This window comes from Xiphias gladius, chromosome 16 (genome assembly GCF_016859285.1).
Source record: "Xiphias gladius isolate SHS-SW01 ecotype Sanya breed wild chromosome 16, ASM1685928v1, whole genome shotgun sequence".
NCBI lineage: Eukaryota > Metazoa > Chordata > Actinopteri > Istiophoriformes > Xiphiidae > Xiphias > Xiphias gladius.
In genome coordinates, this window is record NC_053415.1 from 17,862,618 (window position 1) to 17,879,598 (window position 16,981).

Below are 16,981 nucleotides of genomic sequence, written 5' to 3' on the forward strand. Positions count from 1 at the left end.
AGTATGTATTCCAGACAAATAAGTAGTCTGAGATATTTCAAGCTCTGCTACAATGGAAATTATGAGGAACTAACCAAAACATTACCAGTAAACATTTGGATGTAGAATCAATTAGCAGTGGGGTTTTTTTTCTAGACTCTTTACATTAATGTGAGTTGACCTGGTGTTTTGAGGAGTTGAATTCCCAGTAAGCGGTGGACTGTGTGTTTGCAGGGAGCTGAAGGTGGTGACAGGAGAGTGGTTCCTGGAGGAGCGGTCCAAACGCTTTGAGCAGGGAGTGCTGAGCAGTGACGTGATCAAACAGACAATCCTGAGCAGCCCGACCGGTGAGCCTGACCACTGATGTGCTCAAAACTGTGAAAGGTGTTCCTTATAAAGGGGTCGGTGAGTGCAGTATGTGAGGTGAAGTAGTGTAGGATATATGGTGAATGTATTAACGGTTTGTTGATGTTTTTGATCACAAGCCACAGACAAAAAGTCTACAGAGAACCTATCGGCCCCTGCTCAGTCAGAGAGACCTGACACCCCAAGATCCAACAGAAGCGCAATATTCAGTGCTGTGGAGGGTGCCAGGAGGAAAGGGTAAGCTTTGAACATAGACCAACAGCTCAGTGTATGTTAATGCAAATAATACCTATTCTGAATTTAATAGGGTTCACTCAATAAATTATTACACAGAATGAAAACAAGAAATATGCATGATAGTAGAGAGTGCACAGGGTAAAATCATCTCAAAACAAATTTAATAGAAATGTGCAGTTTGTTGAGGGCACACTTCAGCACAAAGGCATGAGAAAAAGTCAAGTTGATGCTCATTTGATTTTTGAGCCCCTGAATGGATTTTAAAATACATTTTGCAAAGCAACATGACAATAATTGGATTGTGCCGGCTAACATCACTCCACATCTAATGGTTCCTGAAGGCATCACTGCATTTCAGACACAGAAGCCATATAGAGAAAAACCAGACCAACTCTGATAAACAATAGATGTAAGTGCTACTGTGGTAGCAAAAATTTCATTCAGCTACTTCAATTTCAAAAAAATTTTTTATCAGTTTGGTGCCTGCTGAGTAAATAGTTAATTAATAATAATCAATAAATGATTAATAATTAAATAACCCATTATTTAGAGAAAAACAGTAATTCAAACAATTTATTCAAACAAAAATGACTAAATATAACATAAATATCAATCATTTTTATTGAATATGTGTCTTCTTTGCAGGAATGTTTGATATTGAAAATTACATTCCTGCATCCTGCACACAATTTCATAACGTGGAAGCATTCCAAGAGCGGCAAGGTTGAATTTTTTTAAATCTGCATATAAATATACAGTCGATCTGTATTTTTAGTTTATTTTGGTTTTACTTTACCCACACATAACAGACTTGTCCAAATATTCAAGAAAGTAAAAAAGAGAGAAAATAAAATCGATTCAATATAACATGAAACATATGCATAAGAAATACAATAGAGATAAATCAAAACAAATCACAAAACACATACAAAGCAAACAAAATGTCATGCATAAAACTGAAGCATGACACAGGATAAATGACAATGCTGATATGCTGATGTTTAGCACTTATACCGTGGACTATGTTCATTAGCTTAGTGTAGCTTGTTATAATGCTAACACTTGCTAATTAGCGCACAAAATCCAGCTCAGGGTAATTGGAATGTTCATTAATTTTTCAGGTATTTGTTGATAAAATAAGCCAAAATTGGACAATTAAAAATGTTGACCTGCTGATGGTGCCATATGGAAAGTGAGGGGGATTACCAAAGTCATTCAAATTCATCCTCTGGGCACCACAGGTATCTGCACCAAATTTGATGGCAGTCCATCTAATCGATGTCGAAACATTTTTCTAAAAACCAATCATCAGTCTCACGGTGGAACTAAAAGAGAAGTTAGTGGTTTACCAAAGTCAGTAGGATTCGTCCTATAGGGACCATGAATATCTGTACAGACTCTTGTGGCAATCTGTCCAGTAGTTTTTGAGATGTTTCAGTCTGGACCAAAGTGGTGGACTGACCAACGCACCAACATTGCCATCCACGCAGCCATGCTGCTAGCATTGGTAAAAAATCTGGATCTGTATCATGGCTAATCACATAATCACCAAATGTCACTAAAATTGGAGGGGAAAAAAAGGACTGAAAACAACCTACTTAGTGTAAATTATTAAACAAAGTAATTTATGGACCAAGGTTGTACATCTCTAACGTGTATATTTCCTCTGCAGAGGAAACTGTAGAGTTGAGTGACCGAGATGATCCTGATAAAGCAGAGGGAGCAGAGAGACAGTGTAATGACTCCGCAATAATGGCAATGACAGCATATCTCCAATATTACAGCAGATAACAGACTCCCTGTGTGTGTGGTTGTGTGTGTGTGTGTGCGTGTGTGTGTGTGTTTAGAAGGATGAAGATGGATAAAAAAGGCAGCCGATCCACCTTGAAGCCAGAGAACGGAGTCGACAGCGTCCCTGTCAAATCTGTTTCGGCTGGAGATGCTCAAAGCGTACGAAGCGTTCGCTCTGTGCCGAGTCCACGTTCAAACAGGTGTCCATCAACACTGACTATAAAACGTCAACCGTTTTAACATGTAAATCTTTATTTTCAAAATGAAGTCACAGAGTGCTTTACGAAGAAATAAAAAAAAAGACATAAAAAGGAAAGCAATAAAAAAAAGTTTGCAGTCCCAGTTATTAAAAGTTCAGTCACATTAAAGCATCTGTTAAAGTCATATTTGAATAAATCCTGTTTCTGCAGCCAAAGAGCATCAGGCAGATTGTTTCCCACAAGTGTTTGACAACTGTTCAAGACTTAAATAGATGCTATTTCATGTTGAAGGATCCTTCACAGGTGCTAAATACTTGTTGCTGATAGTGGTGAACCGGTTTCTTCCTGGTTTTCAGGGGCAGTGCGGTGGCCTTGGAGTCATCAGGGATGCCCACAGTACCCAACAACCTGCGATCCCAAACCCCGGACAGATCGTCCACTCCCAGCGACAACCGGAGGGTCAAGGTCAGCAACTGATACAAACGCACATATACACACACAGACACACACATAAAGCAACACAACGGGGGAAACTATCTAGATCAAAATGTATTTGTGTTTGCAAATAGCCTGACGGAGCGGAGAGCGTTGCCAGTTTACACTCCATCGACAGTGCGCCTGAGAAGAAAGCTGCCGGCCATCACAGGACAAACTCTGGCACTCCGACCATCTCTGTTTCAAGGGCCTCCGTCTCATCAGGTACAGTATCTCAGCTACAACCCGCACCTACTGTTTTGTCTTGTTTTTTTCCTCCACATTGAAGCGACTTGACCAATGCCGTTGTGTCACAGCTTCACATCTCACACAAACATTTTCGACATCTGAGTCACAGTTTGAAGATGTGTCAGAGGCAGCTGTATCATATCAGAAGGGATGTTAGACAGCCTAACCAGGGCTGTGCAAAAACTCTCAGCTCAGACTGCTAAGTATCTTGTAAAGGACGAAACTATTACACACCCTAGATGTAACATTTGCAAAAATTACACTATTTACTTACGCTCCCCTGTCACTGCTGCTCGTCTTTATCTGTGGAACTCTCCCCTTTTTTAAGTATAAGCTCCTCCACTTTGTCTCTCTCAGTGTCAGACCCTTTATCTCGACGAGCAACAGCTGCTAAGAAGTGTGTCAAGATTTTAAAGAGGCTTTGATTAGTGTCGTGAACTGGAACGAGCTGCTGAGAGAGGATCTCTCCTCGTGCCCAGACATGTGTCCGACCAGATATTCAATAGTAAATATACCAAAGATCTAACCATTTTGTTTTGTAGCATTGTATTTTCCAGTTTTAAGATAGATTTTATAATTGTAGTACTTTTCTATAATTTCACTTATAGGCTTGTGCCTGGCTATTATGTTGATGTGCTCTAATGATACAGTTTATCCCTGGACAGACCCTGGACAAACCTCAGTCCTCAGATCTTCAGACTTTGATGCTCAATGTTCAAAATCTCAGACAAGACTTATTGTAAAGCTGCTTCCTTCAGTTTTAGACCCAGTTTTGCAGATTTGCCTGCTGAAATCTTATTTACACTTCTCATCCATTTTAAATTCCAAAAGCCGATTCAACTTTCCCTCTTTCTCTTTTTTGCCTGTGTATGTATTTTACACGTTAAAAGGACTATTTTAATATTTTTGGGAGAGTTAGATGAGAAGGTCTGTGTTGGGATGGAGCTGGAGCCGGAGGCGATTATTTGCTTAGCATAAATACGGGAAGTGGGGAGAACAGGTACGGTAATCTCCAAAGCTCAAAAATATGTGTTCAAGCTCTGAAGCTTAATAATTAAAATCTCATTTGTGTTCACAGAACACAGGAGTAAAAGTGTAAGGAATGCATCATACTGCGTGTTTATCTGTTGTAATGTAATGTAACATAAACCGCAGTCGTTAGCAGGTCCGGCTAACTACGAGTAAAATATCATGCATTACTCCTTAATTTACCCCTGAAAACATACCAAGCCCCCTAATCTTAGATTAAGATGTGTAGTATGGTACTTAGATATCCCTTAGTTTGTCCATTAATTTGAAAAGCCATTTATTAAGGGGTACATGATCCCTTTATTATCAATTTAAGGTGTTATTAAGGGGTTCTTAAAAGGTAAAAAACGAACCCCCTTATAAATACCTTAATTTGGAAAACCCTTGATTGTCAAATAGAGAGCTTAAGTCATGACATCATTTCCGGGCTAGCCAATCAGTCAGTGCAAACTATCATTCAGCAATTCTTTCATCTGTCTTTATGAAAAAATGAAGTGTGTTCCTGGAGTTTAGTTTACAATTTCGAAGACAAATCGCTATCCACTACAGCACCTGCTAAAGGATATCAAAATCTTTCTGATTTTATCAAGGTTAAACAACGTTAACTTTGTGAGCGAAGAAAAGCCATGGGAGCCATGACGTTTGTGCTGCGTCCACATCATATTGTTTAAACTGTAATTACGAGCAGCCAAGTGGGAAAAGCCATTGACTTGTAATTCTGAGTCAGAGACATTGGGAATTTCTGACTCCAACACTATCTCCCACTTTAGTGAGAAGAACTACAGACATGTCAACAAGCTGTTGGCAGAATGGCTGAAAATCCACAATAAAATCCAGTATTATCACTAACCCAATACAGTCAGGTAATTTTATAGGATCTATAAAATGTTTGTTTGCATCAGGTAACGATCAGTTGAACCAGATTCAACTTTTTCGCTGCATGACGCAACCCCCACTTGATTGTCCCCCAGCTGCGTCAACACACCTCCCCCATTCAAACGAATGAGAAGGGTCACATTTTTTCAGTGATTGTCAGTGTGAACGCACCCTTAATGTTTAACACATTGAGTTGCATTTCTTGCACATTTGGTGCAAAGTAAATTAAGTTTATTATAATCCTTATCATTATTATTGTTATTATTATTATTGTTACATGAACTTTAAACACATTCATGATCTTCACTCATTGTCCAAGCAGATAACATGGTGATGATCATCACTTTCACTTTTTTGCACTGTCTGCTGCTATTTTTCAGTGTTAGCCTTCCAGCCCCTCGTCTCCTTCAAACACAATCTTTGGAAATACTTTTTTTCTGCATCCTCTGTTTCACTCTCCTCTCTCCCTGAACCAGATCACAGTCGCTCAGAGATGGACCTATCAGCCCAAGGTTCTGAGCCCAGTGACGATGCCTTAAGTCTGAGAAGCCGTTCTGTTCCCGGGTTCAATGAAACAGTAAGCAGTATTAGTGCATCCCTTCTTCCTCCTTCAGGTGTTACCCCGCACACTGATCAGATATTTGATTTCTGCAGCAGTTTCACTAAGTTTCATTGGAGTCATACCACCGATTTCAATCACAGCAAAAGCTTTTACACAGACTGACTTTTCAGTCCGTGCCACTCTTGAATCCAAACATCTGCTCTACTATAGTGTGTCCATATCAAGCTCAGGATCTGTGGCTCAATGTGATGCATCAGATGTGGGGCTGAATATTAATTTCACTTCAGAGCTCACTTCAAAGAGCATGACAAGCATCTAAACGGCTGTAGGCTGAAAACAGGTGGAAGATGTGGCGGTCAGTATGGGGCTGCTCTGTCTCTGTGTTTACTGAGTGTTCATTTGCATTCAAAGCACTTCACGGAAACACAAGCACATGGTCATACTCAGTCACACAAGCGATTTCAAACATAAAAATACTCATTCATTCATGCTCACAAGTTTACGGCAAACCCAATGACAATGAGTGATTTTGCGTGCAACAAGCGAGTAACCAAATTACCACGCTCTGTCCTGACTTGTCTGATTGAATTTATGGAAGCCGGCTGCATCCACCCACACAGAGCTGCTGTATAAGAAAACTGTGCAAAGTACATAGACACTCTGGCCAGCTTCCCAGATGCTGACTCCCTTTTGATTAAATCTGAATGCTGTCATCCGCAGGAGTTTTCGGATGAGGATGTGGAGGAAGACATTGATGCCCTGATGTCGGCCCACAGCAAGACTGCCAGCCGACGCCTCAGCAATGCGGTGTCAACGGTAACATCCACGTTAAAGCTAGTACAAACACAAAAATGTCAAAAAGAGTTTCTGGGAAGTCTTTTGTGGTCATATACAGTGAAAACATGTACATGCATATTCTGTATACACACACACACACACACTCACTATCACCTGATGCGCAAGTAGTCAGGTCTGTATGCTCTAAGGTTGACTGTGTAAACATGGTGTGGGGCCAGGGGACAGCTTGTGTCACGAACACCTGCAGCACAGTAAATGCAGCATGCTTTGGAAGCCTGCTGCATTTACATAAACTGACTTCTCTTGTAGTATGATAATGTGAAGGATTACTGCTTTGTGAATGAGAATAATGTCTTTCGAAAAAATTTGTTTTTATGTAGGTTAATATAGTGACTATTCTTTGTAAATTTGTAGAAAATTAATTTAAGGTCAAAACTGTAGGGTCCATTCACTCAAATTACTGAAATACATATTTTTAGATGACCCCCTAGTCTTATCTGTAGCTATGCAGATAGTTTTGGTTTTATTTGTTAGGAAATATTTGTCTTTTAAACTTATTTCTACACCGTAGAACAATGGATGTCAGAGGAATATCTTTTGTGACAGTCACAGAAAAAGAAAAATACATTAAAGCAGCAACTATCAATATTTTTTTTTTAATCAACAATGGATTAAATGACTGTATGCAAGGTGAAAAGGGTTGCTTATAGTGATGACCCCCCAGAGAATTATCATCTAACTCTCACTTCCCCTCAGATCTACAGAGCATTTAAGTATGCTCGGATAGCATTTTGTTTTGTTTTTGTTTTCAGTGACAGAGCTCTGTGTACTGTACACTATTTGATCAGCACCAAACACCAGACAGACACAGTTAACAACTAGCTGGTGAACATAGTGGAACGTTTGGCAGCTAAAGAGCCAGATATTTCCCTCAGGTGCTGGTGGAGACCAAAAACAGAGCTAAAAAAGTGGGCTGAATATCGAATCTAGATGTGTTGATTGGTCTCTCAATAGAAAGAGTCTTACAAACATCCTTTATAGTGTTTCTTGAGACAAAGAACTTAGTCCCAATTGGTTATCTTTACTTCTACCCAAATCCATCATCCAATAGGATAGAAACTTATATGATTTTCACACGCTACCCATGCACTGGCCATTTATGGTAAGGCAACAGGCTGCTCCATAGGTAGGCCCCCTAGGACTCATAAAACATATGTCTAAGGTCCCTGGGAGAGACCCTGAAACTTCTATAGGATAAACACCAAAAGGGAATGAATTATAAACCAACTTTTTCTTCACATTTGCTAACATTTTAACCAAAACAACTTGACAAGGTGATAATATGTCAGTGTTGTGTTTACAGTTTGTTTTGCCACATATACAGTATGTATAATGCATCTATAAATTTTGTATTTTTTATTCATTAATTAATTTTGAACACTTGATGTCAGATGTTTTATCTTAGATTTTTATCTTAGATCAGTTGCAAAGGATGTCATTTATCAAACCAATAAATACAACAGTAAACATCTCAACGACATTAACAACAACAGACCGGCAGCTTTAAAATTTTAACAGCAGCATCTCTTTCCAGAAACAATGGATAATCTACAGTAGTCACTGGGAACAGTTTTTATTGTAACTACTTTCCCCTTTTACAGGAGAAAATGGCTCCTGTTAAATGACTTGTTCTTTTGATTGTGGAGAGTCACAGGGACATTAACTCTGGAAAGAGCTGAACTGTTGAAATGTTATTTTCAATCCCATCAGTTCCACAAATTGAATTGAAATTTGTTGTACTTGGTTGGAGGCAGAAATTACAGTTATCTCAAAATATGAGCACATAAAACTAAAGCTATCTTCATCGTTAAATTTAATATGATCACACATATTAAATAGATACTACCCTTTTTACTTGACTGTCCCATGTTTACACTTGAGCGTTGAGCAAAGTTGACTTGGTCACGCATGTAATGACACTCACATAACCAACTATAAAGTACTTAGTCTGTCAGAAAATCCAGTTATTCAAACAGCCTAAATAATTGTCTTGCCTCATGGCTCATACCAGCTTCAGTGGTCTGCGTTTGTCTTTGTGTCTGTGAGCGTGTGAGTGTGTAATTTGGGAAGCGCATAGGTACAGACAAGACGGACGTCCTGCCTGTCACATTTATTGTGTCATCCCAGCAGCTGCCACCGAGCTTCTTTTCGCAGTATGAATGGAAGTGGAAGGAGGTGATGAGGGACATTATGCAGATAGTTGAGTCTGTCATTGATTAAAGCTCTAATATAATCTGACCACTGTCACATGATTCACTCTGTGGAGGGCTTTGTGTGGATAATGAAAGCACAACTGCAGTGGTGTTAGTGCCATTTATTTCCTAGTGCAGTTTCAATTATGTGTTAGATAGTGTTTTTCAGGCTTTAGCAAAACCTTTATTTTTATTCTACTAATTAAGTTTTACTGCAGAATCAAAATGAGTGACACATGTACAGTATATTTATGAGTAAGGATTGGGGAAAAGTTGAGGTGAACTAACAGTCTACAGCCTTGCTAGTAGCTCTGTGAGGCTGTACTTAGGCTGCTTCCGAAATCCCTCTCTATTAACCATATAGTGCTCTACATTTACTGTCCACCATTTTATTTCAGTGTCCATTTCCATTTTGTTATAGTATTCTCAAAAATTCAACAGTAAATTGAAGAAAGTACTTTCTGATAACAAGCACACAAAGCAATGTGCCACATTTTATACATGTGAAAATCATCATTTTGTGACGACAGCTGTTAGTGATGACGCAAAATGATGATCATTAGTAAGAACCCGAAATCTCAATTGACTGCTCTCTACTGAGTGTCTATTACATATGGGTTACTCCCTATGAATGAGTGAACAAGGGAGTGATTTTGGACACAGTTTGAGCTAAATGCTAACATGGTAATGTTTAGTAGGTATATTGTTTCCTATGTTCACCATCTAAGTTCAGCATTTTAGCATGCTAATCCATCTGAGGCTAATGACTAATGCAATTAGTTTTGTAGGCTTCTAAGTGCTTCTCATTACCTTATTCCACTTCTCCAAACTCCTAGCTCCTTGGGTGGCCGCAAATTGTTCTGGTCCACCATCATGAATGACGTCTCAATTCCTTTATTACTGTTCGGAGGAATGAGGATACACGAGAACAGGATTGCAGAAGTCTGTAGTTGGTCTCCAGACGTTTCCGCAGATGAAACTTCAGCAGAAAGGACGTCTGATTTCAATAAAAACGTGTTTCTGCGACTCCATTGTCCTCACATCGTTTCCTTACATCTCTCCCTCACATCTTACATGTGAGGAACTAAGACACAAATGAGAGAAACAAGGAGACACTTAAGACAAACGAGAAGCATCCCTGGTCAAAGTATTGGACAAATAAAAAATTTTGACCTGATGATGGCACTAGATGAAAAGTTAAGGGATCACCAAAGTTCTTACAAATCATCCTGAGAGGAACATGATTTCATGTCAAGCTGTCCAATAGTCGTTTATATTTCACTCAAAACCACAAATGTCAAATTTATGGTCACGCTACAGGAAAGGTCAGGGGACGACCAAAGTCACTAGGAATCATCTGCTGGGGACCATGGATGTCTTTAGAAAATTTCAAGGCAATCCATCCAACAGTCGCTGGGATATTTCAGTCTGGACCAACTGACTGACTGATCGACCAACATTGCCATTCCTGGAGCTAGCCTGGCTAAAAATATATATTTTTTTAAAAGAATAAAAATATACAATATTTTGAAAGAAATAATAAACAGCGTGGAGGAACTACACGCCTCTCTCTTTCTGACTGTTGCCCTGTATGTGTGTGTCCAGAGCGTCCATGTTGGTTTCACAGACGATTCCAGATGAGTTGTAATCTCTGTGGTTTCATCTGATAATCACCATGGTAACTGCGTGTAATGTGGTTTCTGGCTGTGCTGCTGGAGACAGGGTTTCTGCAGCTCCTCCTTGGGAGCCAGGGGTCTGTGATCGGGGTCTGCCTCTATCACTAACACATCAAAGAGCTCAGATCTCTCTCCATCTCCTCTTTTTTCTGCCTTCCTTCTTCCTCTGTTTTATCTCTCTCTGTGTCTTAAATGAATGGGCTGCCAGTCTTCCACTCCTGGCTCAGAGAGAAGGTGGGGGTACCTCAATGTCCCCGATTCGGATGCTGAGACTGTAAGTCTCCTCTTCCACGTTTGTGCATGTATTTATATTTACCACTGCATTATAGAACAGCAAAGGTGCAGTGGCAAAGCACAAATAATACATGCAACCATTCAATAATATACACAGATTTTTCCTGAATATACCAGTATGTTTTGAATGAAGCTGCATGTTCAGTGTGTGTTTGTGCTCATCCTCGCCTTTTTCATGTGATTTTAGCTACAACTATTTCTATTAAGTCTAAGCCCTTCACGTTGAAGTAGTTATTTATCACACTGGCTCCCTGCAGGAAATAAATGAGGTAGACTTTCCAGTAGACAAAGCACAGTGTGGCTCAATTCTGCCTTCTTGACTTCTGTACTCCCCGGACAGGAATTTTATTATCAGTGGATTAAACCAGTTACATCCTGTCTATCGCTACAACAGTCATGTTTGCCTGCTTCCCAAGAAATGTTCCAGACATAATTTCCTGCTGTGGTTGTAATGGTTTGGAGTCTTTTGTTTGTTTTGAAATAGGTTTTGCAGGTGCACAGTATGAGGTAGAAAATGGGGTCTTCAAGCTCTCTAGATTGTGGAAGAATGTTTTCTTTTTAATTTGGCAATTTATCAAACTCAGGAGTTGCCGACACACTCTCACTGTTTTACAGATACAGTATATGCCACGTTAACTTATTGGTAATAATGAGACGACATGATTAGCAAGTTTCACTCTTCAGGAGTTTTAACTGTATGATTTTTTGGGTAAATTTTCCTATTTATTTTTCAGATTATACACTTATATTTCATGGTCCCTTTATCTAATCTCACTAACCTGCCGAAAAGCATTGCAAAGGCATTACCTTGACCAATCGATGAATAAGTTAAGAAAATGATTGGCAGGCTGATCAACAACAACAACAAAAAAAAAAACAGAATACCTTAATTTCCATACATAATACAACACTGCAAACCTGTGACATGCACAATATAACAGAGAATCTCCTGGGTTTTGGTCCACAGTGCATGTTTTACTTTTTTTTTTCAAACTTTTATTTATCCAGTAAAGCTTCACTGAGAGCAGTGGACATGTTCCGCAGGTCCTTGAATCTTTAAAGTCTACAGTATATAACCTTCTTGGGATCCACTAGTGGTGACGTAAACTTTTCATTGCCACAATCTTTATTTCTAATCTTACCGTGTATTGCCACAGATTTTATTATTTTCATGCTCATTAAGGGCTGCCAGTGTTTTAATTCTACCATATTTCATCAGCTCTGTGTCATATTTTAGATTTTGCTGTTGCTTTCTCCATCTTTCTCTCCCCTCTGTTTTGCTTCAACCTCACGTGTTGCTTTTCTCTCCTTACCTCAACTCTCTTCAACCCTCCCTTGACCTCCTCCCCTTCTCACATCTACCTCCGTTTCTCTAACAGAGTAGTATAAACAGCATGATGAGTATGTACAGTGAGACTGGTGACTACGGCAACGCCAGGGTGAGCGGCGAGATCCTGCTGAACATCAGCTACAGCTACAAAACCGGTGCTCTCAATGTCCTGGTCAAAGAATGTCACAACCTAGCAACAGGAGACGAGAGGAAGCAACGCACGGACGCGTAAGAGCGTGCACACACACACACACACATACATGCACACACAAACACAGACACTGGTACCCAGATATTTGCTCATTGCAGATTCATTGCAGTGCAGGAAATATATCAAAAACAAAATACAGTTTTCATCATGGTTTTTAGTGTATGTCACCATCATTTGTCTTAAAGGAAGACATTTTGGGGAATATCCTTGTTTGTCTTACCAGACGTTAGAAGAAAAAATTGAAATGTCAATGTCATTGTTCTTTCTGGAGCACAATGAAAGGGAGGAAACAGTTAGCCTCTAGAAAATATGATAGTAATAATAATAATAATGACATCAAGACTTTAAGAAAAAAACAGTACCACTTTCACTGGCACTGCTTCACTGTGTTGTTTTCATGGCAGTTATGTGAAGACTTACCTGCTGCCAGATACGTCACGACAGAGCAAGAGGAAGACGAGCATTAAGGCCAACACCATTAACCCTGTTTTCAATGAGAATCTGAGGGTCAGTGGCTGAAAACCTCAACAAGCACTAACTTTCAGTGTTTATTCTATGAATTCTACATGTATCTTTCATCGTCGTTGAGGTCGTTCTTTTCTCGTGATGTGTAGTATGTGATCAGCCACTCGCAGCTGGAGACACGAACCCTGCAGGTCTCTGTGTGGCACCACGACCGGTTTGGACATAACAGCTTCCTCGGAGAAGTGGAGCTGACCTTTGACACCTGGGAGTTTGATTCCCAGATAGAGGAGTGGTACGCTCTGCAGCCAAAGGTAGGAACCAGAATCAGCATGTCACATGTCCTGTTCACATGTCGTCTACTTCTTTTATGTTATACAAAACGCATACCAAGACAAGTGTTTGAGAGGTTTGTGAATGGTGTTTGTGTAGGTGGAGAGCAGTATGGACTCCACAATGCAGTATAAAGGAGAACTGACTGTCGTGTTGAAGTATATACCTGCAGAGAAGAACCTCATGCTGCCTCTGGACCAAGTGCAAGGTACCAGACCAAAGAATCTTTTTCCTCATGCTCTCAGAGTCCATTAATTGTCATATTTCTTTTACTCAAAGTGGCTTCTGTCAAGCCATTCCACCATAAAAGCCTGGTTGAAAGTCGTCCCTCTGACAGGTTCTCGCATCTCTGCAGTGGACTTCTGATGGTCTGTTATAGCGATTGTTGGGTTCTTAGTCACCTCCTTGACCAAAGCCCTTCTTGGTCAGTTACTCAGTTTGGCAAGACGGCCAACTCTAGGAAAAGTCCTGGTGGTTCCAAACTTCCTCCATTTCACAGTTATTGACGCCACTGTGTTCCCGGGAACACTCAACACTCAAGCCTGATCTATGCCTCACCACAGTTTTATCACAGAGGTCTACAGAAGGTTCCTTGGACTTCATGGCTTAGTTTTTTGGCCTGACATGCAGTGTGTATTGTGGGACCTTATATACACAGATGTGTGCCTTTCTAAACTATGTCCAATCAATTCAATTTACCACAGGTGGGCTTAAATCAACTTCTAGACACATGTCAAAATTAAAGCGAACAGAATATGAACCTGACCACAGTTTGGAGTGCCACAGAAAAAGGGTCTGAATACTTTTGTAAATCGGAGTTTTCAGTTTTTGATTTTGATACTTTTGCAAAAATTTGTAAAACATGTTTCTACTTTGTTGTTATGGGTTATTGAGTTGGATTGATGGGCCAAAATGGCAAGTATATCCATTTATGATTAATCCCACCACACAATAAGGTGTTCAAAAAGTGAAGGGGTCTGAATACTTTCTGAAGCACCTGTGTGATATTTACACTGAGTGAAATATTCAAACTGAAGACGCCATGTTTTTATCACTGCTTTATTCCATCAAATGGAAATATTCTACATGTCATGTGGAGCATTTTATATTTATTTCCCCAAAAACTGATATATTTGTAAATTTTTAAACTTTCAGATCCCTACTAGAATTTAAAAATAAGTTTTGTGGGTTTGAACAATATTTTGGCTGCACAGCATGAGTTTGCAATAATAACAGACCCACCAGTGGGTCTGTTGTTAATAGGGTTAGCTTTTCAAATTTTAGATGTAACTCAAAGTTACATCTAAAATTCAACACTTTCTATCCCCATCTGACCTGCACAGTTTTTTTTGTGTTAATAAATTTCAGTGTTTCCCTGAATTTTATTTCCAATTATTGTCGAGTGCTGCTGCTGGACTGCTGTAAAAAATTCTCTGAATTAAATTGAATTAAGTGGTTAAACAGGATAGGAAAGCAGAAAAAAACATTTATGCTACACAAAACTCTTGTTATGTTTTCACATGTTCCTCTTCCGCTTTTATTCTAATTAAAACTACTAAATTAAAATTACTGGTAAATTTTACTACTTCAGGGCTCTTAAAGCTACTCAGATAATGCGGGGGGAAAAGAGTCGTTGGTCACAACTGATGACTCTGATATCTGGCAAATTCATGACAATTGTAAATGCTATAGTAAATTACCCATGTTTAGTTGTCTATTCTTAGCCTAAATTTAGCCTTAATTTAGTATTATTATCTGTTTTTAGTATATTTTTTTATTTTATACATTAAATGATTTTTAATAGTTTAGTCTTTTCATGCTGCCCACTCAGCCAGCTCTCCCTTACAAGAGGTTGTCCAACCTCAGTGGGACTTACCTGGTTAAATAAAACTTAAATAAAAACTTAAAAATTTCAAAAAATTCCATGCGCTGAAATAGTTGATAATTGTACGAGTTGTTTTAAAACTTATTTGTATTCCCTTACATGCAGTTGTGATTGATTTTGTTTTTGATTCTGATTAACCCATTTCAATATTTTTCTTTTCGGAATTAATTTATTTGTAACTTATTCTTTCATTTGTGGTTTGTTTACATCTGTATGTAGCCTACTGCTGTGTTGTTTAAAAAAATGTACCTGCCCATGATCGTAAGTAATGCTCAGTAAAAGTAATTATCATGTCCCGACTGCATGTGCTTGTCTGTGTACATAGCAGGATCATGTGGATATTTGTGCATATAGTTTCTGTGAAAAGCACTTTACTACAAACTTGTTTTGTGTCTAAGGTGTTACATAAATAAACCTGAGCCTGTGAATTGCCGATTGTTTATTCTTCCTCTGTCTGCTTCACTCAGTGAAGAAAGGGTTCCTGAAAGGCAAGAAGACGAGCAGCTTCACTCTGCCTAAGGGGGGCATGGTTGAGCTTCTAGTCAAAGGAGCCAAAAATCTTACTGCTGTCAAGTCTGGAGGCACTTCTGACCCATTTGTAAAAGGGTGAGATGCTCGCTGCCTGTCACATAACACGTGATTTACAAAAACACAGCCTGAATATTGTGCGGTAAGTTTCTTTTTCGTTCCCCCAGGTACCTGCTCCCTGACAGCAACAAGTCAACCAAGCACAAGACGGCGGTGGAGCGACGCACGGTGAACCCACAGTGGAACCACACTTTCACCTACTGCGGCCTGCAGCCAGGAGACCTCAACAACGTCTGCCTGGAGCTGACCGTGTGGGACAAAGAGGCTCTGGCCAGCAATGTCTTCCTGGGAGGAGTCAGGCTGGGAGCTGGCACAGGTATGTGTAAGGTGGTCTGTTGGGAAAAGAAAATATCTGGTTAGACTTTGTTGGTATGTGATACATCTCCACGCATCTGTTTTTCTCTTATAAGGTCAATGCCTTGCAAAGAATTTCATATACGATGGTAAGGCCTCTGAACAGTTCTCTTTGGACTAAGGAGCTTTACTGGAAGTTTCAGGAGGTTGAATGCTGTATGTCTAATTTGTGCTGTAATGCCTAAGCCATGAAATTAGGCTTTTATTCAAGTTCAAAGACAAATGGTTTGAAAATATCTAGTAAAAACCTAAATTAAGGACATACAGTATATCAAACAAAAGCCCTGAATCATTCGTTAGTCTGTTTTGTCTGGAAGCCAAAAATCTTTAGCAGCACAGCTGAGCGCTGGTGTTCATCCTCTGGCTATTGAAGTTGGCAGACTGAAAAATATTCAAAGAGAAAACAGCTTGTGTGAGAGCTGTGTGATTTGGGAGAGAAGGAAAGTGAGGCCCATTTTCTCTCATACATGTTATGATAAGAAATTGTGATCACTTAAGAGTGTCTGTTTTCCATTAAGTGGCTGGACAAAACCCCGAAGTACAGATTAGTTTGATTATTCAATTTTAATGTGTATAAGTTACTTTACTTTGTATCAAAAACCTGGAAAAGAAGGCAAGATGGACAATTCGACTAGTATTTATTCTGATTTCTCCAATAATATAAATTGTGATGGAAAGTAACAATTTGACATAATTAAACTATACTTGAAGGAGGAGTTTGAGATTTTGGGAAATATGTTTATGCACTTTCTTGCCAAGACTTAGATGAGAAGCTTGATAATCACTTTCATGTTTGTACAGTAAATATGACGCTGGAGCCAGCAGCTGGTTATCTTAGCTTAACATAAAGCCTGGAAACGGGGAAACAGCTAGCATGTCCAAAGGTAACAAAATCAGCCTATCAGCACCTCTAAAGCTCACTAATTAACACTGTATATCTCGGTTGTATAATCAGCTCGAAAACCAAAGTGTAAAAGCGACAATTTCATGAAGTCACTGTAGCGGGTCAAGAAATAGTCAGCACATTGACTAACT

At 39.4% G+C, this 16,981-nt stretch overlaps 1 protein-coding gene across 3 annotated transcripts in view; it reads left to right on the top strand.

The window, feature by feature from the left end:
- Nucleotides 1–16,981, top strand: part of sytl5 (synaptotagmin-like 5) — a 43,557-nt gene that overhangs the window by 23,312 nt on the left and 3,264 nt on the right. For 2 of the 3 annotated variants that reach the window (XM_040148938.1, XM_040148937.1), the window contains 13 exons: nt 214–326; nt 465–582; nt 2,430–2,573; nt 2,930–3,038; nt 3,143–3,272; nt 5,678–5,778; nt 6,484–6,579; nt 12,163–12,341; nt 12,729–12,831; nt 12,939–13,100; nt 13,219–13,327; nt 15,472–15,610; nt 15,700–15,908. In XM_040148938.1, coding sequence (XP_040004872.1) covers nt 214–326; nt 465–582; nt 2,430–2,573; nt 2,930–3,038; nt 3,143–3,272; nt 5,678–5,778; nt 6,484–6,579; nt 12,163–12,341; nt 12,729–12,831; nt 12,939–13,100; nt 13,219–13,327; nt 15,472–15,610; nt 15,700–15,908 — 1,712 coding nt within the window. The remainder of the gene's footprint in view (nt 1–213; nt 327–464; nt 583–2,429; nt 2,574–2,929; nt 3,039–3,142; nt 3,273–5,677; nt 5,779–6,483; nt 6,580–12,162; nt 12,342–12,728; nt 12,832–12,938; nt 13,101–13,218; nt 13,328–15,471; nt 15,611–15,699; nt 15,909–16,981) is intronic. The other variant, XM_040148939.1, reaches the window with a different exon arrangement.